This window comes from Pseudonaja textilis, chromosome 11 (genome assembly GCF_049901715.1).
Source record: "Pseudonaja textilis isolate UNSWEBS1 chromosome 11, rPseTex1.2, whole genome shotgun sequence".
NCBI classification, from domain to species: Eukaryota; Metazoa; Chordata; class Lepidosauria; order Squamata; family Elapidae; genus Pseudonaja; species Pseudonaja textilis.
In genome coordinates, this window is record NC_142000.1 from 22,236,663 (window position 1) to 22,256,648 (window position 19,986).

Genomic DNA, 19,986 nt, shown 5'->3' on the forward strand with positions numbered 1-19,986 from the left:
ACAATCCTAAAATGCAGACACAGCGGTTGGGGTTGTAAACAAGGAGGGGGAGAGGCTGAGCGGCTGGAAGCAGAGAGAACCCTGGGGGCCACTGTTCCTTCCACAGTCCTAGTACAAACACCCCAGCTTTGCTCTGCTAATTTACACACATAATGTAATCCAAACTCATTATCGTGATCCAGATCCTTTTGGGCGACAAAAGGAGCTTCTACATAAATTAAAATTTGGTGCCTTAACGCGACAGTTCTCTTTGAACTTCTTTTACTCAAGAACAGCAGCCGTAACTGCCCTGGGGGGACAGAAAGTTCCCCTGCTGGTGCGTTGCCACATTCAGGAGAGAAAGCTAAAGGGAGGCTGGAGGAGGAAGGGGGGGCAGCTCCATCCAGGGGTTCTCTTGTGCAGCTAATCGGGCGGAAAAGAGCTTCCAAATGGGCGCCTTAAGAGATTTTGCAATCCAGGCTCTCTCCCGCTTGGCCCCCAGCGCTTAGGCCTGCCCTGAGAAGCCCCTTCCGCGGGGGGCCTTCCCATTTCCATCTCGTGCCGAGCCTCAACAACGTGAGCCGTGTCAGCCGGCAAATGGCGCACGGGATTCCTTGTAGGTTTCTGCTTCTGATCACAGCCCCCCTGAGATGCTGCCCAGTCAGCAGTTCAATGGGATTAACTGATGCTTCCTACCCCACACAGAGTGAATCAAAGGCGCTGAGACGCCAAGGGAACCAAGTGGAAAGAAAGCATCCCCGGGGCCTTTGTGTCCCGTTGTAATGGAATTAAAAATAAGGATGGCCCTGTGTCTGGGAGAGAGAGAAAGGAGAAAGGAGGGTGGGGGGGAGAAGGACCCCCTCCATGCCAACATTCCTTCAGCACCGGACAGCATCAGCTGAGCTGCTAGTCCAGGTCTGGGTTCAGCACCACGGACAGAGGCTTATATGGCCCAAGACACACATTTGTCTTGGATGTTCCGGCAAAAAGTGAACAAAACATGGACTTTTCTATCTCCCAGTTGTGCTCTGGAACCAGTAATTGTTTTGGGCATGTTTTTTTTTTAAAAAAATGGCCAAGCTTTAATAAGTTTTAACCAGCAGGAGAGACAATAACATGTTCTGTTGATGCTTTGCCTGGAATCCAACATATTTTTTTTTCACAACCAGTTTAATATATGGTTATATTCTGAAATGCAGCCTTCCTTCATTTGTCTGGGCACAAATTTGTACAATTTAATCACATAACACGATGCAATAATTTAATACATTATTCCCATTCACACACACACCCCACTCCTACAAAGCATGTTTGAACACCCCCAAGTCTGCCCTAATGCTGGGGCATTCAGAAGCACCAGTTCCAGAGTGACTGTCCCCCACCTGACACCCCCTCCCCAACAAGAGGAGCCAGGCTCTAACCATGAAACAGCTCTATTCAACAGAGACAAAGTGATTATTTCTGACTGTCAGGATAATTGCTCAAATTGTTCTTGCAATAAGTGGGGCTTTGAAGCGCGATGTATTCATGCTGACAAGGGTGAAGTTTGATGGGAAAGCACCTGCTTTAGCAAACAGGCTTGCATGGAGCCGAGTCTGGCAGAAATGCTGGAGGCTGAGATTGCTACGCCCTCCGTTCAATTGTTCAAAGGTTCCTTGGTCATCCTGCCGGCTGGCTGCTTTCCAAAAACAGGCCTGGCTCCCTGGAGATTCATTTCCCAGGGAACTTCGTCCAGGCAATCCTGGTTCTTTGGCTCCAGCCTTGCAAGAGGAGCAGCCAGGCCAGGAAGGAAGGCACCCGGGGGAGGTCAGGTATGCCTTCCAGCTGATCGCAGACCTGCTCAACCCTTCCTTTGAAACAACCACCCTGATTTCAGCATGCTCCACGCAAAGAAGCCCACCCCCCACCTTTTCACTGAGCCCTGGCTAATGTTGAAAAGGAGTGAAGAGCAGGATGTTCCACTTGCCCCAATACCTCACCATCCATTTTGCCCCAATACTTACCCCCCCGCCCCCCCCATCCCGATCAATCTGCCACAGAGTTCTTATTTTTAGCTCCTGATTCATCTCTGCATAAAGAGGGATAATGGATGTCACCATAGTAACTCTTGTGCCTGATAAGATTCCTGCTGGAGCCCATCCTTTGCTGAGGGCAGATGTTTCTTGACGGAGGAGGAACCTGAGGCCTCCTTGAGGGCTTCTGTCATGGCAGGTGGGCCACCTGGATGGGGAAGAGCCAGCTCCGTCTTCTGCCCTTCCAAGGCTCTCTGGGCCTGGCTCTCTAGTGCAGGTCGGCTGCGAATCCTGGGCTCCCGTGTCTCCTCCTAACTGGGTATGAACTGAGCAGAGATCCTTGGTTCTCTTTGATGTAGTGATTCTTAAATGGAGGAAACCTTTGAGAAAGATCTGTCCCCACTACCAAAATACAATGTGTTGCACCTGCAAACTCCGATTGTCTTGGACAAGAATGGCTTCCGTAACCGTTTGCTCCTCTTCCCTCAGTGGATTTGTGGAAAATCAGTGCATTTGCCAAGAAAGTTAGGTTAACAGTGAGGAGGCAAGGTTGACCTTCCCATCCCAATTGGAGATTCTCTGAGACGGATGACAAAGAGAATAACTTTTTAAAATATCATAAATAAATATAGAGATAGATTTTTCTCTGGTTTCAGCCATTACAAACAATAACGTTACTGCTTGATTCAAATGACCTCTTGTTATTATTCTGGCCACAATTATTTATACTACCATTGATGATGTTATATCTAATTTGGGTAATAAAATGTATGCAAGAAAACAAGCAAACTCAGAGGGCACCAAGGACCCCACAATTATCTGTCCATTATTTAGTTGACTTTTCTGCAGGAACAAAAGTTCTTCAGGCCTCGACAAAGTTGACCAATTTCCTTGCAAATACAGAGGTTCAAGTTTTAAAAAGAAAGGAAAAGATCAATGATTCAATAACTGGCGTACGTGGGAGCCACATTCTTTGCTGTGTGCTGAATTGATCTGAAATTGGCTCCTAAGAATCCCCCTGAGAAATCCACCAGACTCCCTGACCACAAAGTGTTGCAGAAGAAGAATTTCGGAAAGTCTGCACTGCAGCAAATTTGAGGCTGGCTTCCTCCAGTGGGCCTCCTCTCAAACCACAAAAAGGTTTTGGCCTGGCGGGCAGGTGCCTGTGGGCCAGCCAACCCAGGGAAAGGGTGCTGGAGGCCTTCCCTTCAAGGTCAGGAGGCTGGTGCCTCTCGGATGCCAAAGAACCTCCAAAAAACCATTCCTGATTGGAAGAGGCAACCTGCGTGTCCCAGTCTATTTCTTTGGATGCTGAATGCGGCTGAGGCGGAGGGTCCCTCCCTGTCCTTGGCAGCTGCAAACGGTTAGGAAACCAGAGGGGACCCCAGAGGCCCCTCAACATTCATCTCAATCAGTCCAACCTCTCCCCCAGTCTTTTGGGTGGGCTCAACTTCGACCCCCCCCCCAGAGAGAGAGATAACCCCCCCAACACACACCCTGCTGTTGAAAGGTCCTCACTAGTAGAAATCCTGCCTGTGTGTTTGCACCAGCTGGTCATAGTACTGGGAAAATTGTGGGGGGGGGGGGGGAAACCATTCAATATAGAATAATTTGTCCTGCTCCTCCCCCCACACTTCCTCCCTGCTGCAGGACAAAGAGCTCCTTGGCCTGAGAGCTCTGGTCACCTATGTCTCTTGGGCCGGCAGTCCGGCCATTAAGAGAGGCCTGAGGTTGGCTTTGCATCTGCCCTAAATCAGCCGTCGGCTCAGTGCCTGCTCTTGCCCCCCCTTTCTTGGCTGCATTCAGAAGCCAACTTGCACCCGGGTTTGCGTTACTTGCAGGCTGAGGAGCTTCCCTGAAGGAGCTGGAAGGGAAAGAGCCCCCCCCTGCCAAGGCTGGAGGTGCGGGGGGTGGGGGGGTGAGGGGCAGCCGCAGCCCAGCCACAGTACACGGCGGAGGCCAGCTGCATCCAGAGCGACACAAAACTGGGCTAATTGCAGGGAGTGACGGGGAATGATTACAGGGTGCAACAGGAGCCGTGCACATGCCTGTCCCTCAGTCCCCCAACTCTCCCCCCGAAGACTCTGGAAACCCTTCAATCACTACGTTTTCCTACTGTATGGATGCTGCCTGTCCATTCTTCCTTCTGGCATGCGCAAAACACGGAGGTACAGTTGTCCATCTTCCAAAACTGAACAGGCTGGGCTGGCCCACATCTCCAGGTCAGTAAAGGCTTGGAATGGAAGCAGGAGGAGGGCCAGAAGTTGTACGCTGGATTCCCTTTGGGTGCCCCCTCCCCATCTCCTCTGCTCTCACGGGGGCCAGCAGCAGGTGTCCCAGAAGACGTCCTTCCAAAGGGCCCACCCCACCCAGGCTAATAGCTGTTGAGCCTCGGGACTTCTTCCATGAATTGAGCCAACTCTCTTTTGAAGCCAACCAAACCGGTGGCCAGCAATGCACCCCCGAAACAGCCCCAAAGAGCAGCGGACAGTTCCCCATGCCCCAGGTGGGACCTACTTTGCCAGGTGGAGGTTCCCTTCTCACTTTTGGACCTGTTTCAAAGATGGAGATAGCAGGAGCTCCACTCCTCAACTCAACTCAACTGCTCAGGGGGTCTCAATAACACCAGGTGCCCCGCCAGGTGCAATTCAGGGTTAGTTGTCCTCTATGAAGCTCTTCAGGACTCAGGACCTGGTTACCTAGAGGAGCATCATTTCTGGCTGGAGAAGATGGTGGACTCCAGATTCGAGCTGCAAATTTGGGGGATCCTGGAAACAGGCTGGCTCAGTGGCTGGGGAATACCTCCCTCCAAGGCCTGCATAGTCTCCTTGACCTGTTGGACTTCCATAAAGCCACAGAGACCTGCCTTCTTGTCACTCGGGGTGGGCCAGGTGGTGTGTGTGCATCTCCTTGCTGGCATTTGCCGGGGAAGATGTTTGTGTTAGTCACCCTCTGCAATGCATGCCACGTTCTGTTTCGTTGTTATTGAATATTTTTACTTGCTATCTTAATCCTATTGTAAAATCACTTTGGGATTAAGGCACTGTACAAGTAAATACAGAGAGAGAGAGAGAGAGAGAGAGATGATTAGATACGTAGGCCAAGAGATCTGCACCAGGCTGGATCCAATTCCAGAACTGATATGCAGGAAATGCAGCCTCCTCCCTGCAGGAACTTCTCCCTTCTGTTGGGGAGGTCCGGTTGGCCTGAGGCCAGAGCCTTTTTAGGGAGTCAGCCCCCTCCTCTTCCCAAGTTCCTTGCTGGGCCAAGAGAGCCTGGGGTCAGTGTGGACTCAGCTGGGGGATAGGAGGGGGGCCTTGTCCCTGGGGCTCCACCAGTAAAACCTTTTCCAGTTTTGTGAATGCGGAGGAGGCCGTTCCTTGTGAATGTTTGTTCTCCGTGGGCCAAGGGCTTGGGCAGGTCCTGGGATGCTCCGCATGAGCAACTGTGGCTGGAAAAGAGGCCCCTGAAATCCAGCCGAGGCTGAAGGGTCCCTGAAGTTCGGTCGAGGCTTTGGGGGCCCCGTGAGTGCCCCACATCCTCCCCACCGGAGATTCCCCCGTGCCATGCCGCCCCCAGGGAACCACATGGGTGAGGGAGCCCTCCTGCGTGCCCAGGTTGATTGAGATGGGGCTGGACTGAACCGCCCCCCTCCCACTGGACCCCCAAACAGAGGAGATGAAACGATATACAGTCTATTGATTGAGTCTCACTGGCAACCCCCCCTCCTTCAAATGCCCAGAAATACCCCAGAAGGCGGGCAGGGGGCTGCAGCCCCCCCCTGCACTAAAACCTTGTATTTGCACCATCCAATTGCAGGCTCCCCTGAACGGGACTCTGCTGCCCCCGTGTGGCGGCTGGCGAGGTGGTGGTGATGACGCCTTCATTTGCTGGCGATCCTTGCAACAGCCCACCCGGCTGGAGGCGACTGGAAAAAGATTTGCAGGTTTCATTTCCGGAGAGGAAGAGCTGACCCAACGTCCAAACTTTGGCTGTGGGGTTGTAGCATTATAAAAAGTGGGAAGCTCCCTTAAAGTCTAGCTCTTTGTTCAGTGCCACAATCCATCCGCTCTGGCCAGTTTGACCTCTGACCAAAGCTTCCTGGCCATGAGGAAGCTTGTCCTATCAGACCCTGGAATTTGCCTTTTGCCTTCATTTAAATCCTGTGCCCCCCCTGCCCCCCCACTAGAGAGAGATGGACAGTCTTGGCTTGCTTCTATCAAATCAAATTGTTATTATAGCCACCTGGTCACAAGAAATAATAAACAAAACTGGAAAGAAAGAAAAGGCAGGCCGTTGTTCTAGAGCCAGGCGGTACCTAGAGAAGCAGAGCTGGGCAACGGAAGGCTCTCTCCAGGTGCTTCTCAACCTCAGTAACCTAAGCTAGGGGGACTCCGGCTTCATGGCCGGGGAATTCTGGGAGTTAAAGTCCAACTGAATTAACTTGCTGAGGTTGAAACATACTGATCCAGGAGGATCTACCAGGTTTCAAGCTAATCAAGATGCGGGAGACCTAAAGAAAACAGCTGATCTCCACATTCCATTCTGATCCTTGGCAGTCAGATGGAAGGGCTACTCACTGTCACACAGACTGTTCACTTTGCAATAAAAGATTGCCAGGATCCTTGTTAGCATCAGGATGTGACCCAGCCCGTCTCTCCCCCAGAAATTGGTCAAGAGGAACCATGATTACATCCCAGGGTGCTTTGTTTCCAGGCATTTTTAAAAACAGAGGCTCTAATTCTGCAGATACTCCCGGTGGGTGACCATAAAAGCACAGCAAAAAAGGGGAACTTTATTGGGAAAAGCCGGTGGGTGGTGTGGCCTAGAAAATGGTCCTGTATGCACCTGGAGAGGAAAACGTTCACATCTCCGTCCTAATAAGAGTCCAAAATTCTGGGTTTTCTACTTACTAGGAAAACTCCAGGTAAAGATCTTCTCCACCACAAGCTGAGTCCTTCAAAGCTGTTGGACTACAATACCCTTAACCCACTGTCAGCAGGGCCAGCACACTTGGGGAATAGCGGGTTGGGCCGCTCAGCTGGAGATATGGAAGAGTCAAGGCTGGGAGTGAAGTGCAGGTGAAGTGCTTGGCTTCCCCCTGGTTGCCTGAGCTCGTTGGGTGGGCAGCCTGAGGAATGATGGAAGCCAGGCCATATAAGGCGCTGCTTCCAGAGGCCCAAACTCTTCTTCCCCGGACAGCTGCAGCAGCAAGGCCAAGCCCCCCTGCCCTCCCCATGGCCTCCAGCAGCCCCTTCAGGGCCATCCTGCAGCTGCTCCTGGCGGTTACTCTGGTGGGGGGAACCTGGGCAGAGGCCACGACCCCTTTGACCGGAGGGCCCAAGCAGCCAAGCCCGGGGCAGCAGAGGTTTCTGGGTGCAGAGGGAAGGAACAGGGGAGGGGGGGTCGTCCTGAGTGGGGAGGGAAGCCCCCACACCAGCAGGGGGACACAGCTGACCACAGCGCACGACCCTCAGGAGGAGCCAGCCCAGCCACACAACCCATGCCTGCCTGGCCCTGGTGGCCAGCCCCCATATTGCCTGACCTGGCTGGTCAAAGTGGCTCTCCTGGGGGTCCTGGGGCTTCTGGTCATGGGGGGCAATGGGCTGGCCATTGCGGTGCTGGCCTCCTCGGTGTCCGGCTGGAGCCACAGCAGCCGTTTCATGCTGCTCTCACTGGCTGCCTCGGACGCCGCTCTGGCGGTGTTGGTGGTGCCCCTCAACTTGTACCGGAGCCTGGAGCTGGGGCCAACAGCCCCCGAGGGGGCAGCCGGGGAAGAGGCTGCCTACTGCCGGGTGGTGGCCTTCATCAACTCCAGCCTCTTCGGGGCCTCCCTCTACTCCCTGGCCGGGGTCTCCCTGGAGCGTTACGTGGCCGTCTTCTACCCGCTCCACTACGGCCGCCTCCTGAGCCCCAGGCGGGTGCTTGTGCTCATCGCAGCCGCCTGGCTCCTGCCTGCGCTGCTGCTGCTGCCGCTGGCTGTCCCGGGCCCCCGGGCCGTGCTCCAGGTCCGCTTTTCTGCGGCCGCCCTGCTGTGCGAGCCGGACTACGGCTCCAACCCCTTTTACTCCCTCTGGGTGGCTGGCACCATCTTCTGCCCGGCGGCTGCAACCATCACCGTCTCCAACATGCGCCTCTGGCTAGTGGCCCGCTCGCAGCGCCAGCGCGGACAGGAGGCGGGCTTGCTGGGGAAGGCGGGGTGGCCCAAGAGGCTCCAGCTGGATGCTGCCGCCCGAGTGCTGCTCCCGGTCGTGCTGGCCTTCTTCGTGTGCTGGGCCCCTTGCATCGGCACCATCGTGTACAACTGTAAGTGCCCCAGAGCAACCCCCCACCCCCCACCCAGGGAAAGGGGCAGAGAGTTTATGCCAGAGGGCAAGAGGGCTTTTCCCCATCCGGGCAGCTCTGTTCGTTCTTAGCCGCCTCTTCCATGGTCAAGGGAGGCCACATAGCGGGTGGGGCAATGGAGGGCAGGGAACTGGGAGGGGCCCTGGGATTGGCCCTCATCTGTTCAAAAGAGAGGTTGGAGGTTGCTATGTGCAGTTCCCATCGGTCCCTGTGGCAATTCGTATGATCTCTCCCCAATAAAGGCTTTTCTGCACCTCTGGAAAATGCACAATTTGCATTCGGTGCCCAGATGAAGCCTGGGCCTTCAGGTCCAAGGCAGGAGCAGCTGAGTCCGTCCTCGGGGCTGGACATGATGCCATCCGAGGGAGAAGGGGTGATGCTTGGAGGAGAAGGGAGGGTGGAGATTGTCTTCTCAAGAGAAGAAGGCCGAGCGGCTGGATTCCACGTCTAATTTTTTCATTTGTGAGCTTGTAAGTTTTCAAAATCTAATTTGTCCAGACATGCAGCTCCCAACGGGCGACCCATCCTCCAGGTGTGCTATGGGTCCCATAATCCTGAAATGACACATTTCCTGAGACTTCTGGTTGTTGTATCACTACGCTACCTTGAATCCTCGAACTCACCTAAGGCAGGACAAAGGAGCCAAGACGCCCAGAGAAAACGCAGAGACCCTGCCGAAACTCACTCGCTCCCCTCTGTCTGTCTGTCTGTCTGTCTGTCTGTCTGTCTGTCTCTCTCTCTCTCCCCAGCAATCACCCAGGAAAGAGTCCCCAGCTGGCTGGAATTTGTTGCTTTGTGGCTCCCGATTGGCAGCGGCTTCCTCAACTGCTTTGTCTACTTCTGGGTCAACAGGAACTTCCGGCACAAAGTCCAGAAGGTTGGACAAACGCATTGCTTGACCTGCTGTCTAAGCGAGCAGGACCTGCGGCCGCAGCACCTCCACAGCATCTCTGCTCAGGTGAGGATGCCTTGCGAGCCTCCCGGCCTTTCCCCAGATCGCTCCCACGGTGCATCGCCTTCCAGCAATGGCCTCCCTCTCCGCTAGCGTGGCTGACTACTGCCGGCAGGAATCCAATCCGGTCTTCTTACAGTGCGGGGCTTTGGAGCTGTTAACGGACCCTCGTGCCTGTTGCTTTTGTGCCACCAAAGAAGCATTTGTCACCTGGAAGATCTCGGACCCTTGAAAATAATTCAGGAAATGGATCTACCAAGTCGGTTGACTGCAGCCCCCTCCCCTGCCGGCCTGACTTCCCCGACAGGCTCCTCCAGGACCCTCCTGGGACACAGATCAGTGAAGGGGAAGCGTCTGCTTGAACAAGGTGGGCCCTGCACCAGGCCTCCCCAGGGGAAGGTGAGCAACCGACCTCTGGGGAGATCTCGGAGCCTCCGGAATCAAATAGATCTCACACCTGGCCTTTTACCCTTCCCCTTCCCTTAATGGACAACCCCACTTGGCTTTGACTCCCTTGTTTTAGTGGCTGAACTTGGCTGTTTACTGGAGATTTAAGAGAAGGTTTTAGCTGGAGCCATGGACTCCGCCACAGCAGCTGAGCAGGCCGGTCGCTCCGTCAACTGAGAGCAGGGGTGGGGGGGGGTGACGTGGGGATTCCTCCCTACTGTGGGAACATGCAGTTCTGCCCTTTGCTGTGTTGGGCTAATCAGTTCCCCGAAAGACAAAAGCTATGAATGTGATTTGCCCTCCTGGGGAGGATTTTAGGACATCCCGCCTGGGTTGGGTCCCCCTCCTATCTTGGGAAATGCCCCACCTGTCAGAAGGCCGACTGGAATTTCTTAGGCCTCCTTGGCTTGTGGCCTGGGACCTCCAGCTCTCCCCCACTTTCCTAGCCCTGCGGCATTCCCGCCTCTTCCCTCTTCTGCTGCCTTTCCCGGGGCTCCCTCCTCCCTGTCCTTCATTTTTATATCCTAAGCTTTTAATGATGCGGGCTGAGAGCAGAGATCTACCTGGGACAGATCGAAGTGTAGCCCCCAGTTTAAGGGCAAAGGTCTGTTTGATGTGCTGGGGTGGAATAAGAGGCAGCCCGGGGGCCGGGTCAGAAGAACCAAGGTGGCGGGCGTGGCAGAGTCCCGACTGAAGCTTTGCCCATTTTTAAGGGTGCCACAATAGAGGCAGCTCTGCCTGTCCTGACTTGTGGGCCTCACTCTGCCAACACCTTGGAAATGCAGGCAGGGCTGCTCCGGTTAGGCCAGGCATTCTGCCGAGAGAAGGGATTGGCCAGCCAGCCAGCCTTCGCCAGAGCAGCCCCCTCCCTTGGGCTGCCATTGCCACCCTCCCCCACGCCCCCCAAGCTGGCATCTTCATCTCTCTGGCCTGGGAGGGAGGGCTCTGCCGGACGCCCCTCTGGGTTTTGGGGTGAGAAGGTTGGGCCGAAATGTCAGCAGGGTCTCCGTGGAGAAGGAAGGCATGTCAGAACGGCCCTTGTCGTTTCCCTTTCTGGCTGCCCATCCCCCACCCCTCCTCCTCTTTCCGCCCTAACCCTTCCGGCATCGTTCCCAACGCTGAGACTGACGTGCAGGATTTATGAGAAAAACCTTTTATCACCGCCCAAATCTGCTGCTACCTATTATTATTTTTTTGCTATGTTTTTTAAAAGACTATGCCTTGAAATATTCTGTGAATATCCTTTTTGTCTAGCCTTTATTGAATTATTTACTGTTTCTTGGATAAAACATATTAAAGATGACGTTTAGATGTATTAAATAAAAATAAAGGTGTTTTGGAGTTAATATGTTTTCCCACTGCCGTGTGTTCCTAGGATGAAGGGAAGCGTTGGGGGGCAGAGCGGGTGCTATTAGCCAATCACTCGAGTTACCCGGACGAAGCGGCTCCTGAGGGTTTTGTTCCTCTGCCAGGATAATAACCCCGAGGGACAGAAGGGGGGGGTGAAGCACTCCCCCCTGCGGGATTTCGGCAGAAAATAATGAAAGGCGATGAAGCTTCTTGCTCGCTGCCACTCAGCTGACTTCCACGGAGTGCTGGACAAGAGGTTGCTCTTCGCCCCTGTGCAGGGGTCCCGGGGTGGGGCTCGGACGGGGATGGGGGTGGCAGGCTGCCTCTCCCAGCCTGTTGGTCCCCCCCAAGCACCTTCCGCTGGAGTTCCCAGCACCCTCAGGACAGGAGGACAGCAGAGAGGGAAGCTGCTCCTCGGCACATCTGGAGGAAGGTCCAGAGGGCAGGAAAGGGGAGAGGCACATCTGGAAAGGCAGCTGCCAAGGGATGCGCTGTGCAGCTCATGGAACCCCCCAGAATCCTCCTGAGCCCCCTTTGCTTGCTCTCCTGGCCTTTGGGCTCCTCCCCGGCTGCTCTGCCCAAGCAGGGCCGAACCACAAGGGACGCGGTGAACAAGCCAGATTTATTGAAGAACGTAAGAAGATTTCCAGCAACTGGTGTGACTCAAACAAGCCCTGAACTCTAAACCCAGAGACCCCTGGGCGGGTGGCCTTCCTTCCGCCCTGCTTGTAAAGGAACCCTTTGGTCCCCTCGGTTGAGGGAGTGGCTTGTTTCCACCTGGCTTGTGGTCACCCTGTTGGCTACCAGGCGGCTTTCTCTGGCCCTGTAAGAATTCTCTCTCGCAGCCCCAGACTGGTGTGACCCCCTTGCTGGGCTACTTCCCAGTTCCTCTTCCCAGTGGGAGAAAGTCCGACGCGGGGGCTGCCGTCCTGAGACAAGCCGCACCTTGCAAGGGCCAACGGAGGTCTTGGAGCCGCTGCTGTCAGTCCATGTCCCACTGGAGGGGCCAGGGGTGGTCCCCCATTTCCTGCTGGTATCTCTCGTTGAATAGAGCACTCTGCTTGCGGGAGAAGTGGTTCCTCCAGTCGCCAACAATGCCTGCAGGGGCAGAAGAAGAGCAGAGACAGAGGCCGTCCAGCCAAGGGAACCGGGGAAGGGCAGCCCGGCGCCAGCTCTCAGGACTGGCCTCCACTGACCTTTCCGCATGAACTGGCTTTTCTGGAAATCCATAATCTCCGGAGGGAGAAGCTGGCCATTCACCATGAGGTTCTCCCTCATGACCGCAAAGCTGCAGTGCTCCAGGATGCGGTTGGCCTGTTCTGGCTGAACCGGGCGGCCCAGGAAGGCGCTCAGCCGCTCCACACAGTGTCTCAGGTCCTGGAGGGGGAGCGGGGTGGAAAGGAGGCAAAGGAGAGGCGATAAATCAAGCAGGCCCCCTGTCCTCCGCCAGAAGGGCAGGAGAGAGGAGGAGCCCCGTGTCATCCAGGAGGAAGACGGCCAAGGGGAGCCCTGGCTGGGACCCAACCCGAAGGGAGCCTGTCCTTCGACTCTGCAAGGGGCCAAGGGCTCGTCTGCCTGCCCCGGCCCAATCCCGGTTGCAGGAAAGGATCCGTGGGCCGGGAACGATGGGGATTGTGTTCCACCACACCAGGAGAGAACATCCTGTCCCCATTTTAGAGCCTGGAAGGACAAAATGTGGCCTTCTGGATATTAGCCAGCAATTCTCATGGTTTCCACAGCTGGCCAGGCAAACTAGGAATTGGGAGTTTGGGGACATGGGGAGGGCCAATCTTGCAAATCAGAAAAGATAAAGAAAAGTATTTATCTATATATGGAACTTAGCTTCCAAGCCAAATATATATATATATATATATATATATCCTCAATCTGAACTTCAAGCCATTTGTTTTCCCTCTCCATGTAGGGCTAAATCCAGGCCTGTTTTATCCATTTGTGGCCCATTTCCAGATCTCTCTCTCTCCCCCCCCCCCTTTGGTCCTTCCCCTGGCCTGACGCCTGGGGCTGTCCCGGCTGTCCCGGAGGGAGGGAAGGCTGGGGACGGGGGTTGGGACGGGGCTCCTCCCTTCAGCCTTTGCCTCTCCATCCTCACAAGCCAGCCTGGATCAGGCCGGCATTTAAACCCACCCCCCTCTTGCTTCAAAATGAGCCGGTCTCCTTCCCTGCCCCGGCTGGCTGGCGCCCGTCTGTGGGCAAACTCACTCGATGGAGCTCCTCGTAGGTGATGCAGAACAGGGCCAGCTCTTCTCGGCAGCTGAGCCAGCCCTTCACATGCTCAAACCAAGATCCGTAGTGCACTATTTCAAAGGAGGGAGAAAACCACAATCAGAGAGGGGCAGGAACCGCCTTGCCTGTCACTTCACCCTCCTGGCAGCCACATCCTTTGCTGGCACCTCAGCCTCCTGCCTTCCCTTAAATTATGATTCATCTGAAGGAGATCAAGTCACCAAATGTTCCAAAGCAGCCTCTGCTTTGAGTCCGTCCATCTCCCAGCCTGACGCCGAAAGCAGGCGGGACTTGATGGGCTGACTGGGTGGGAGAAGGACCATCGGCAGAGTCCAGGCAAAGCAGCCGCTCCCTAATCGCCCCCCGCCCGGGCTCCCCCCCCCCAGGTGTCCTTTGGTGCCTGCCCTGCTAGGCAAGAAGTCCCCAGGTGGAGGAATCGCTTCTTCCCTCCCCTAGAAAATGGCCACCTCTGCCACGGGTGCTTTAAAGCAGGGGACTTCAACTCCCAGAGGTGGCTGGGGAATTCTGGGAGTTGAAGTCCTCCTGGCTTAAAGTTGCTAAGGCTGGAGTCCCCTGCTTTAAAGTGCAGTTCCTGGTCCCCCGGCCAGCTGACCTTCAGTAGGATGCCCACCAGTGGTGGGATTCCATTTTTTTTACTACCGGTTGTGTGGGCGTGGCTTGGTGGGTGTGGCAGGGGAAGGATAATGCAAAATCTTCAGTCAGAGGGGGTATTTACCGATTCTCCAAGCTACTCAAAATTTCCGCTACCGGTTCTCCAGAACTGGTCAGAACCTGCTGAATCCCACCTCTGATCCCCACCCATGAAAGAGGTCCCTGCTCCAGGTCTCGGGCAGCTTTTAAGCCGTGCTGGGATTCAGGCTGAGATGGGCTGGAAGGGAAGGTGAGCCCAGCATCCCTTGAAGTGTCTTCTGGGAACCAGGAGATCCTGCACTGCCCTCCGGGGTGGGATCCGACACGGGAGTCCCTCAGAAAAAATACCTTCCGCCTCCTAGAAAGCCCCGGTGCACATTGGAGAGCAGAAATGTTTTTAATTCACCTCCAGATAGGCCTGACAACAGTGACTTTGCAAAACTGCTGAAGAATGGAAAAGGGACCAATCTTTTTTTAAGAAAATCCATGCCGTTAAAGGACGAAAGCAACCAAGTCGATGCAGCCTGATACAATAGCAACACATTCACCATCTCCAGCCTGCCTGAAAAAGCCGTCACCCACCTAATGCCCTCTGACCGCCTGGAACCACAAGCCCCAGCATTCCCAGCCAGCACGAGCAGAACGATCCTCCACCACATCTGGAGATCATCGGACTGGCGGAGGCTCCCAGCAGCCTCCAGAAACTTCGGCCTCCAGTTACAGAACCAACTGCAGCTTCTGGGACTAATTGGAAACAGTTGCTACCAAAGCAGTCAGGCACCGCTTAAGCGGGTGGGGAGGGTTGTCTCTGAACTTGGCAACTGTAAGACTTGTGGGCTTCAACTCCCAGCTACGCTGGCTGAGGAATTCTGGAAGTTGAAGTCCACAAGTCTTACAGTTGCCAAGTTCGGAGACCCCTCTTTGAGCGGAAACAGCGCTTGCTAAAACAAATGCACAACCCCAACAGCCCCCAAATTTACAATAGCAGTTTATTGCAGTTACAATAAAGCCGATTGCGAGAGCTGTAAAGATGGTCAGATGTCCACAAAGGAAGTGGCAGTGAAACTGGAGACCGGGGGTTTAAAGAACCACCCAGCGCTGCCACCACTTCCTCTGAACTTTGCAACTGCTGTTTAAGCACAATGACATGAGCCACCCCATGCTGGCAAGCAGTGATGTATATACATTGACTTAAAACACACGACACTGAACCGAATGGCTGTGCTCTCAGCGGGGAAACGAACGGCAGGATCCTTCAGCCCTTCCACCTACCAGTGCCAGCCATGAAATCATGAAGGAAGCCTTCGAAGGAGGATGGTTCAGGGAAGAACTTGGCCATTCTCTGGAAATGGTAGTAGGACACCACCACATCTTTTGGGTTCCTGACCACATAGATCACCTGCAGCAGCAAAGAATGGACAAGTTGACCCCGCCCCCCATAGGCCTTCCTGTTTTGACCACCTGCCAACCCAACCTTGGCTCTCCTCTTGCTGCGGGTTCCTTGACTGGCTTCACAAGAGGCACCATGACATGCTAAGCTGAATATGCCACATTTGTCCCTCTGAAAGGCCCCTGGGGGGCCCAGGGTAGCCCCACCTGAAGATGTTGCCCTCATTCTTGGGAACGCTGGCTCTCAAATGGACCCCCGGAGACGCACCTTGGGCTTAGCTTTCTTCAGGGCAGGTGCCAGTACTGGCTGAGGCAGGTGGGTGGTGAGCAGGCGAGGACACCGGATGTGCTGAAGTTGCTCTCGGAAATAGCTGTGCTCTAACCAGGGCACTCGGGCCCAGTTGGGAAGAGTCTTTATGGGCTCGAGGTTGCCATTGCTGTGGATCAAGGTCAAGATTTCTTGCATCCAGGTGGTGCCTGAGGGGCGGGAGGGGAAGACTGGCATGATCACCAAGACCTGTGGAACTGCAGACTATTTGACCGCAAGAACTATACAGATTCTCCTTGGGGGAAAAGGGCACTTGTGCAGAAGAGAAAGTGGTGTGGCACCTGCATCCACTCATTCAGAAGACTATCCAGAGGACAGGAACAGAAATGCGCCCTTGGGGTTCAATGGACAGGTGACTGGGCATCTCTACTGACCTGGGCAACTTAAAAGGTACTTGGAGCAAAGGTGCACCCCAACATTTCCCCAAGCCCACTCCGCCACAAGTCAGGAAATGGCGGCGCTGTTTTCCCTGGCAGCCGACACCAGTGGGAGAGAAAACCAAGCAGACAGAGAGAGCTCTACCAACCTTTCAGCTACCTTCAGTACAGCACTCAGTTGATGGTCTGATTTACTGATAGTCCACTGAACACAAACAATGGATAGAAACGCATGCAGATTAGAGCTCACCTCTTGGGCAGAACCAGTTGTGCCAGCATATTTGTCTGCTGACTCACATTTATGCAACTACAAGACAGACCCCTGCATAAAGACAAACCTCCTCTCCTTCCCCACTCCAGAATTACCGACAAAGGAGACAAGGGCGCTCAGTCCAGCTCGGCTGCGTTTTCTCTTTGCCCACCTCCTCTTTCTTCACAATGCCCCAAAGGCCTCCAGCCTGGAACCAAAAAGGGGTTGGGTGGGATTCAGGGATTCTATGGTATAAACTACCTGGAAGGACAGAGGGGGCCTCACACAGATTCTCTGGGTTGGTGGGGTGGGGATGTAGGCCAAGATCTGGTTGATGAGTCAGGGCCCTTCACAGCTTCTTGGGAAGGGCCTTTCTGGGAGGAGAGGGCTGAAACTGGGCAGGAGTTCAGGGGTCAGTCAGTGATCAACGCTCCTACTACCTCTGAATATTTCAAAGACCATCATTTCCCTTTGAGTCAAGACTGAGCACTTATTGTTTCAGAGGCCAAATAAGATAATCCTACCATCCTCTGCCTTTATTGTTCCCCTTTCAAGCTGCAGCCCACTATCTTATCAAAAGAGCTGATGGGTTTCCGCACTCAGACTGCTCAGGCAGCCACAAAGTTCTTGTTCAGGGTTACTTGAAATGCCACGTGGCCTGTTGCAAGACTGGTGTGCTGTGCACAAATATGTAAAGGCCGTGAAACGGAGGAAAGGCTGGTGAAGATGACAGAAGTAGCAGAGTTGGCAACATGAACTTGCTTGATGAGAGAAAGATCACTGACCAGCGACTACAAACCCTGATGGATCTTTTGCTGACAAAAGAGACCATGGTCAAGAAGATTCGAAATTGCTTCTCTGTCAACTTTCTTTTCCTTTTCTATTTTTTTTCCTGTTTTCTTTCTTCCCTATTTATTATTTTTATTTGTTTTCTTCTCTGGTTATTACTTTGTTAAAAAATTATAATAAAGCTCAGGAAAGAAATGCCACTGTAACTAGAATGCCTTGGTTCAAAGGTGCTTTGTCTTAGCCGCAGCCTTTCAATTCTTTTAAGAGAAGTTTGCGTTTCCTCCGAAGGCACCAAGTAATAAGCCCTCGGAGCAACAACAAAGACAGCAGCTTCTGTAGAGAGGAGGAGAGGAGGGGGCCGTTTCTTTCATGAATGAGCTATTCCACGCCTCCCCCAAGAGGAAAAATCTCTTCAGTCCCACCAAGGGAGGACTAGGAGCCCAGCTGGAGAGTCCTGGAGCAGAAGGAACTGTCCCGTCTGAGCCATCCCAGGCTTCCAATATCTTTAGAAGAGGCTCCCTTTTGTACTCTGAGTAAACACTCGCTGCTACTTAATCTCACCACAGGATTTGGTTTTGCACAGAGTTTGCCTGGCAAACCGAGACGTTCCTCCATCCTCCTCTCCCAGCACGGGTCCACCACACCCTTTACCTGACTTGGGGTAAGTGACGAGGAGGACATCTGTGTCCTGGAACTCAAAGTTGCTGGCAAAGTGGAGGGAGCTCTGGGTGTGGAGGTGTCCCGGCAGGCGTATGTCGGCAAAAACCTCGGTCACGTTCAGCCGAGCCATGGCGCCGAGGCCTCTCTGCTCTCCGGCAGCCAAAGAACCTCCCTCCCCGCCTGCTCAGCCCAGTGGTGGGAGGTATCCTCCCCAAACCTCTAAGCTTCTCTAACCAAAACCCTCACTGGCCGCAGGTGGATCAGCTTTCTTTATCTCTGGAAACAGAAGAGATTCTTCCGTACTAATGGAAATAAAATCAGGACAAATTAATCAATGATTTCATAACGCCGGTTGGGTCTTTCCAACTGTTCTTGATCTTTCAGCCAAACTGGATGATTTGCAATATGTGGTCCTTCTGTTTTCCTGGCTAATTGTTTTATTTCAAATCCTTTTTGTTGTTTTTTTAAATCTAAATGGCAGGACAAAGAATAGAATAGGAGATGCCAGCAATTTGACAGAGCAATTATGCACATCTGGTCTGTTTTTATGAATATGAATACAAGTAGCAAATCTTAACCTTAATTTTAAAAATAAATCAAAGTGTGTACAACACTATTGACTTATGAGCAGAGAAACTGGGCCAGAAAAAAAAAGGGTGGCACATTATAGTCACAACCATACTTGGGGGGGGGTGGGGAGAGAAAGCCCAACACAATGGTGTAATGTGTGGGTTCTGCTTTGTTTTTCTGAGCTACTTTGTTATTGATGCCAGAATGGAAAAACCTGATTGGTTTGTTGACCTACTTAAGAAGTTGTTAGGAACATATAAAGAGAGAGAATAATTGAACGTGTGACTATGTGCAAGGTAACTTAAAGAGCACAACGGAATTAGGAGAATGTGACATCCCTGTCTTCTTCTATCTGGTGTTGAAGTCCGTCCTTCAGGAACTCTGCACGCTCCCGAGTGCCAACGTGTGTCTTCTTCATTTCCAGATTAGCCATCAGAGTCTGCCTGGAGACGAGCAACAAGGCTCATGTTTATGCAGCCACAACTTCAGTGTTTGGTGTCCCCTCTTCCATCCCCCCACCCCTTTCTCCAGAGTTTTCCCAGTTTTCCCAAGTTGCACAAATAAAGGTGGGGGGGGGGGAGGCAGGAAAAAATGTGCCAGAGTAAGCCTACACTCCCTTCCTTTCAAGGTAGGTTCCTTTTATGCAGTTCTTACAAAGCACATCCCCGCTTAGGTAAGTTTTGCATGGAAATCAATTTAAAAGCAAACAAAGTCATAACTTATTAGGTCATTATTCATAGTTAGATGGACATGCTGCCCCCCCTCGCCTAACAGGAGCTTAGAAAGCCCTTATAATTAACTTGATCCCTGCTTATTTCTTTCCTAAGCCTCCTGTCTGTTGGTTTCTAATTATCTTACTCAGTAACAGGCAGAATTGATCAGGGACCTGTCACGGCTGTCTCTACGCCCTCAAATTCCAGCTACCCAGGGAACAGCATCGCCTTCCCATGGAGGCTGCTGTGGATCACAAATCGCCATAACTCCACACCACGAGGCCTCTCCTCACCCTCGCTCTCCCCGCAATTAGTTGTGCTGAGCTGCTGAATCAAATCTGGGGCGTAGCAGGGCTGAAGCCCAGCTAAGCGGGCTGCCCATCCCAGCGAGACCCCTTGTGCCCACCACTGCCCAAGGGGGGAGGAGAATCTCCTTCCAGCATTGGGGGAGGGGGCGCTCACCCTTGCAAGGCTTCCAAAGGAAACACAGCTCAGGCTCAGCAGCCCCGTGGTTGGAACAGCTGCAATTTCCCCCTGTGTGACTGACAACCTTGGCACGACCAGGTGGAGCTCCGTAGACCTGGCGATGCCATGAACCACGACCAGTCCTGAACCAAAGGACCACCCTTTCCCCCTGACCGAGAGCAAGGTTGGATAAAAGCAGAACTGGATCTAGAGAGACCCAGTCTCTGCACGAGGCTGATTTTCACCCTGGGATCTGCTGCTCCTTTGCTTATATGAAAGCAAAGAAGAAAGTGGCCCGGCGAGGACTGGGCTGTTTCCACCACAAATGAACCCCCGCAGCCTCTGGTTTGCATGTTCAGCCCGAAAGAACCCCCTGGCCTACTTGGTCCCCACCCAGATGCTGCCTCGTTTGGATGTTCCCAAGGGATCCCTTCCAAGGGAGGAGGCTCCCCAGAACTGAGCCTG

At 53.5% G+C, this 19,986-nt stretch overlaps 2 protein-coding genes across 4 annotated transcripts; one reads left to right on the plus strand and one right to left on the minus strand.

Annotated features, from left to right (window-relative positions):
• The first annotated feature begins 7,132 nt into the window (after nucleotides 1-7,132).
• On the plus strand, nucleotides 7,133-9,415 carry LOC113448961 (putative G protein-coupled receptor 21). Its single transcript, XM_026719825.2, has 2 exons — nucleotides 7,133-8,297; nucleotides 9,086-9,415. The coding sequence occupies exons 1-2, from the start codon at nucleotides 7,133-7,135 to the stop codon at nucleotides 9,379-9,381; spliced, it is 1,461 nt and encodes a 486-aa protein (XP_026575610.2). The 3' UTR covers nucleotides 9,382-9,415.
• Nucleotides 9,416-11,688: 2,273 nt separating this feature from the next.
• Nucleotides 11,689-18,072, minus strand: LOC113448919 (sulfotransferase 2B1-like). Of its 3 annotated transcripts, XM_087940318.1 has the most exons (8): nucleotides 17,765-17,934; nucleotides 16,441-16,532; nucleotides 16,224-16,279; nucleotides 15,638-15,846; nucleotides 15,253-15,379; nucleotides 13,306-13,400; nucleotides 12,282-12,462; nucleotides 11,689-12,183 (listed from the first exon to the last, which is right to left on the minus strand). In XM_087940318.1, the coding sequence occupies exons 4-8, from the start codon at nucleotides 15,833-15,835 to the stop codon at nucleotides 12,068-12,070; spliced, it is 717 nt and encodes a 238-aa protein (XP_087796444.1). In that variant the 5' UTR covers nucleotides 15,836-15,846; nucleotides 16,224-16,279; nucleotides 16,441-16,532; nucleotides 17,765-17,934; the 3' UTR covers nucleotides 11,689-12,067. The 3 variants fall into 3 exon arrangements, with proteins under 3 accessions (XP_087796444.1, XP_087796443.1, XP_026575553.2); XM_087940317.1 differs by lacking the exon at nucleotides 16,441-16,532 and having other exon boundaries at nucleotides 17,765-17,960; XM_026719768.2 differs by lacking the exons at nucleotides 16,224-16,279; nucleotides 16,441-16,532 and having other exon boundaries at nucleotides 17,765-18,072.
• Nucleotides 18,073-19,986: the final 1,914 nt, after the last annotated feature.

Bases quoted from the DNA above. Each gene is read 5' to 3' on its own strand.
- LOC113448961 (XM_026719825.2), top strand. From the start codon at position 7,133: ATGGAAGCCAGGCCATATAAGGCGCTGCTTCCAGAGGCCCAAACTCTT. The intron at 8,298-9,085 runs GTAAGTGCCCCA...CTCTCTCCCCAG, and splicing joins CGGCACCATCGTGTACAACT to CAATCACCCAGGAAAGAGTC.
- LOC113448919 (XM_026719768.2), bottom strand. From the start codon at position 17,903: ATGGCTCGGCTGAACGTGACCGAGGTTTTTGCCGACATACGCCTGCCG. The intron at 15,380-15,637 runs GTGCGTCTCCGG...TTGCTGCTGCAG, and splicing joins TGAAGAAAGCTAAGCCCAAG to GTGATCTATGTGGTCAGGAA. The intron at 12,463-13,305 runs GTGAGTTTGCCC...CTCCCCCTCCAG, and splicing joins CCTACGAGGAGCTCCATCGA to GACCTGAGACACTGTGTGGA.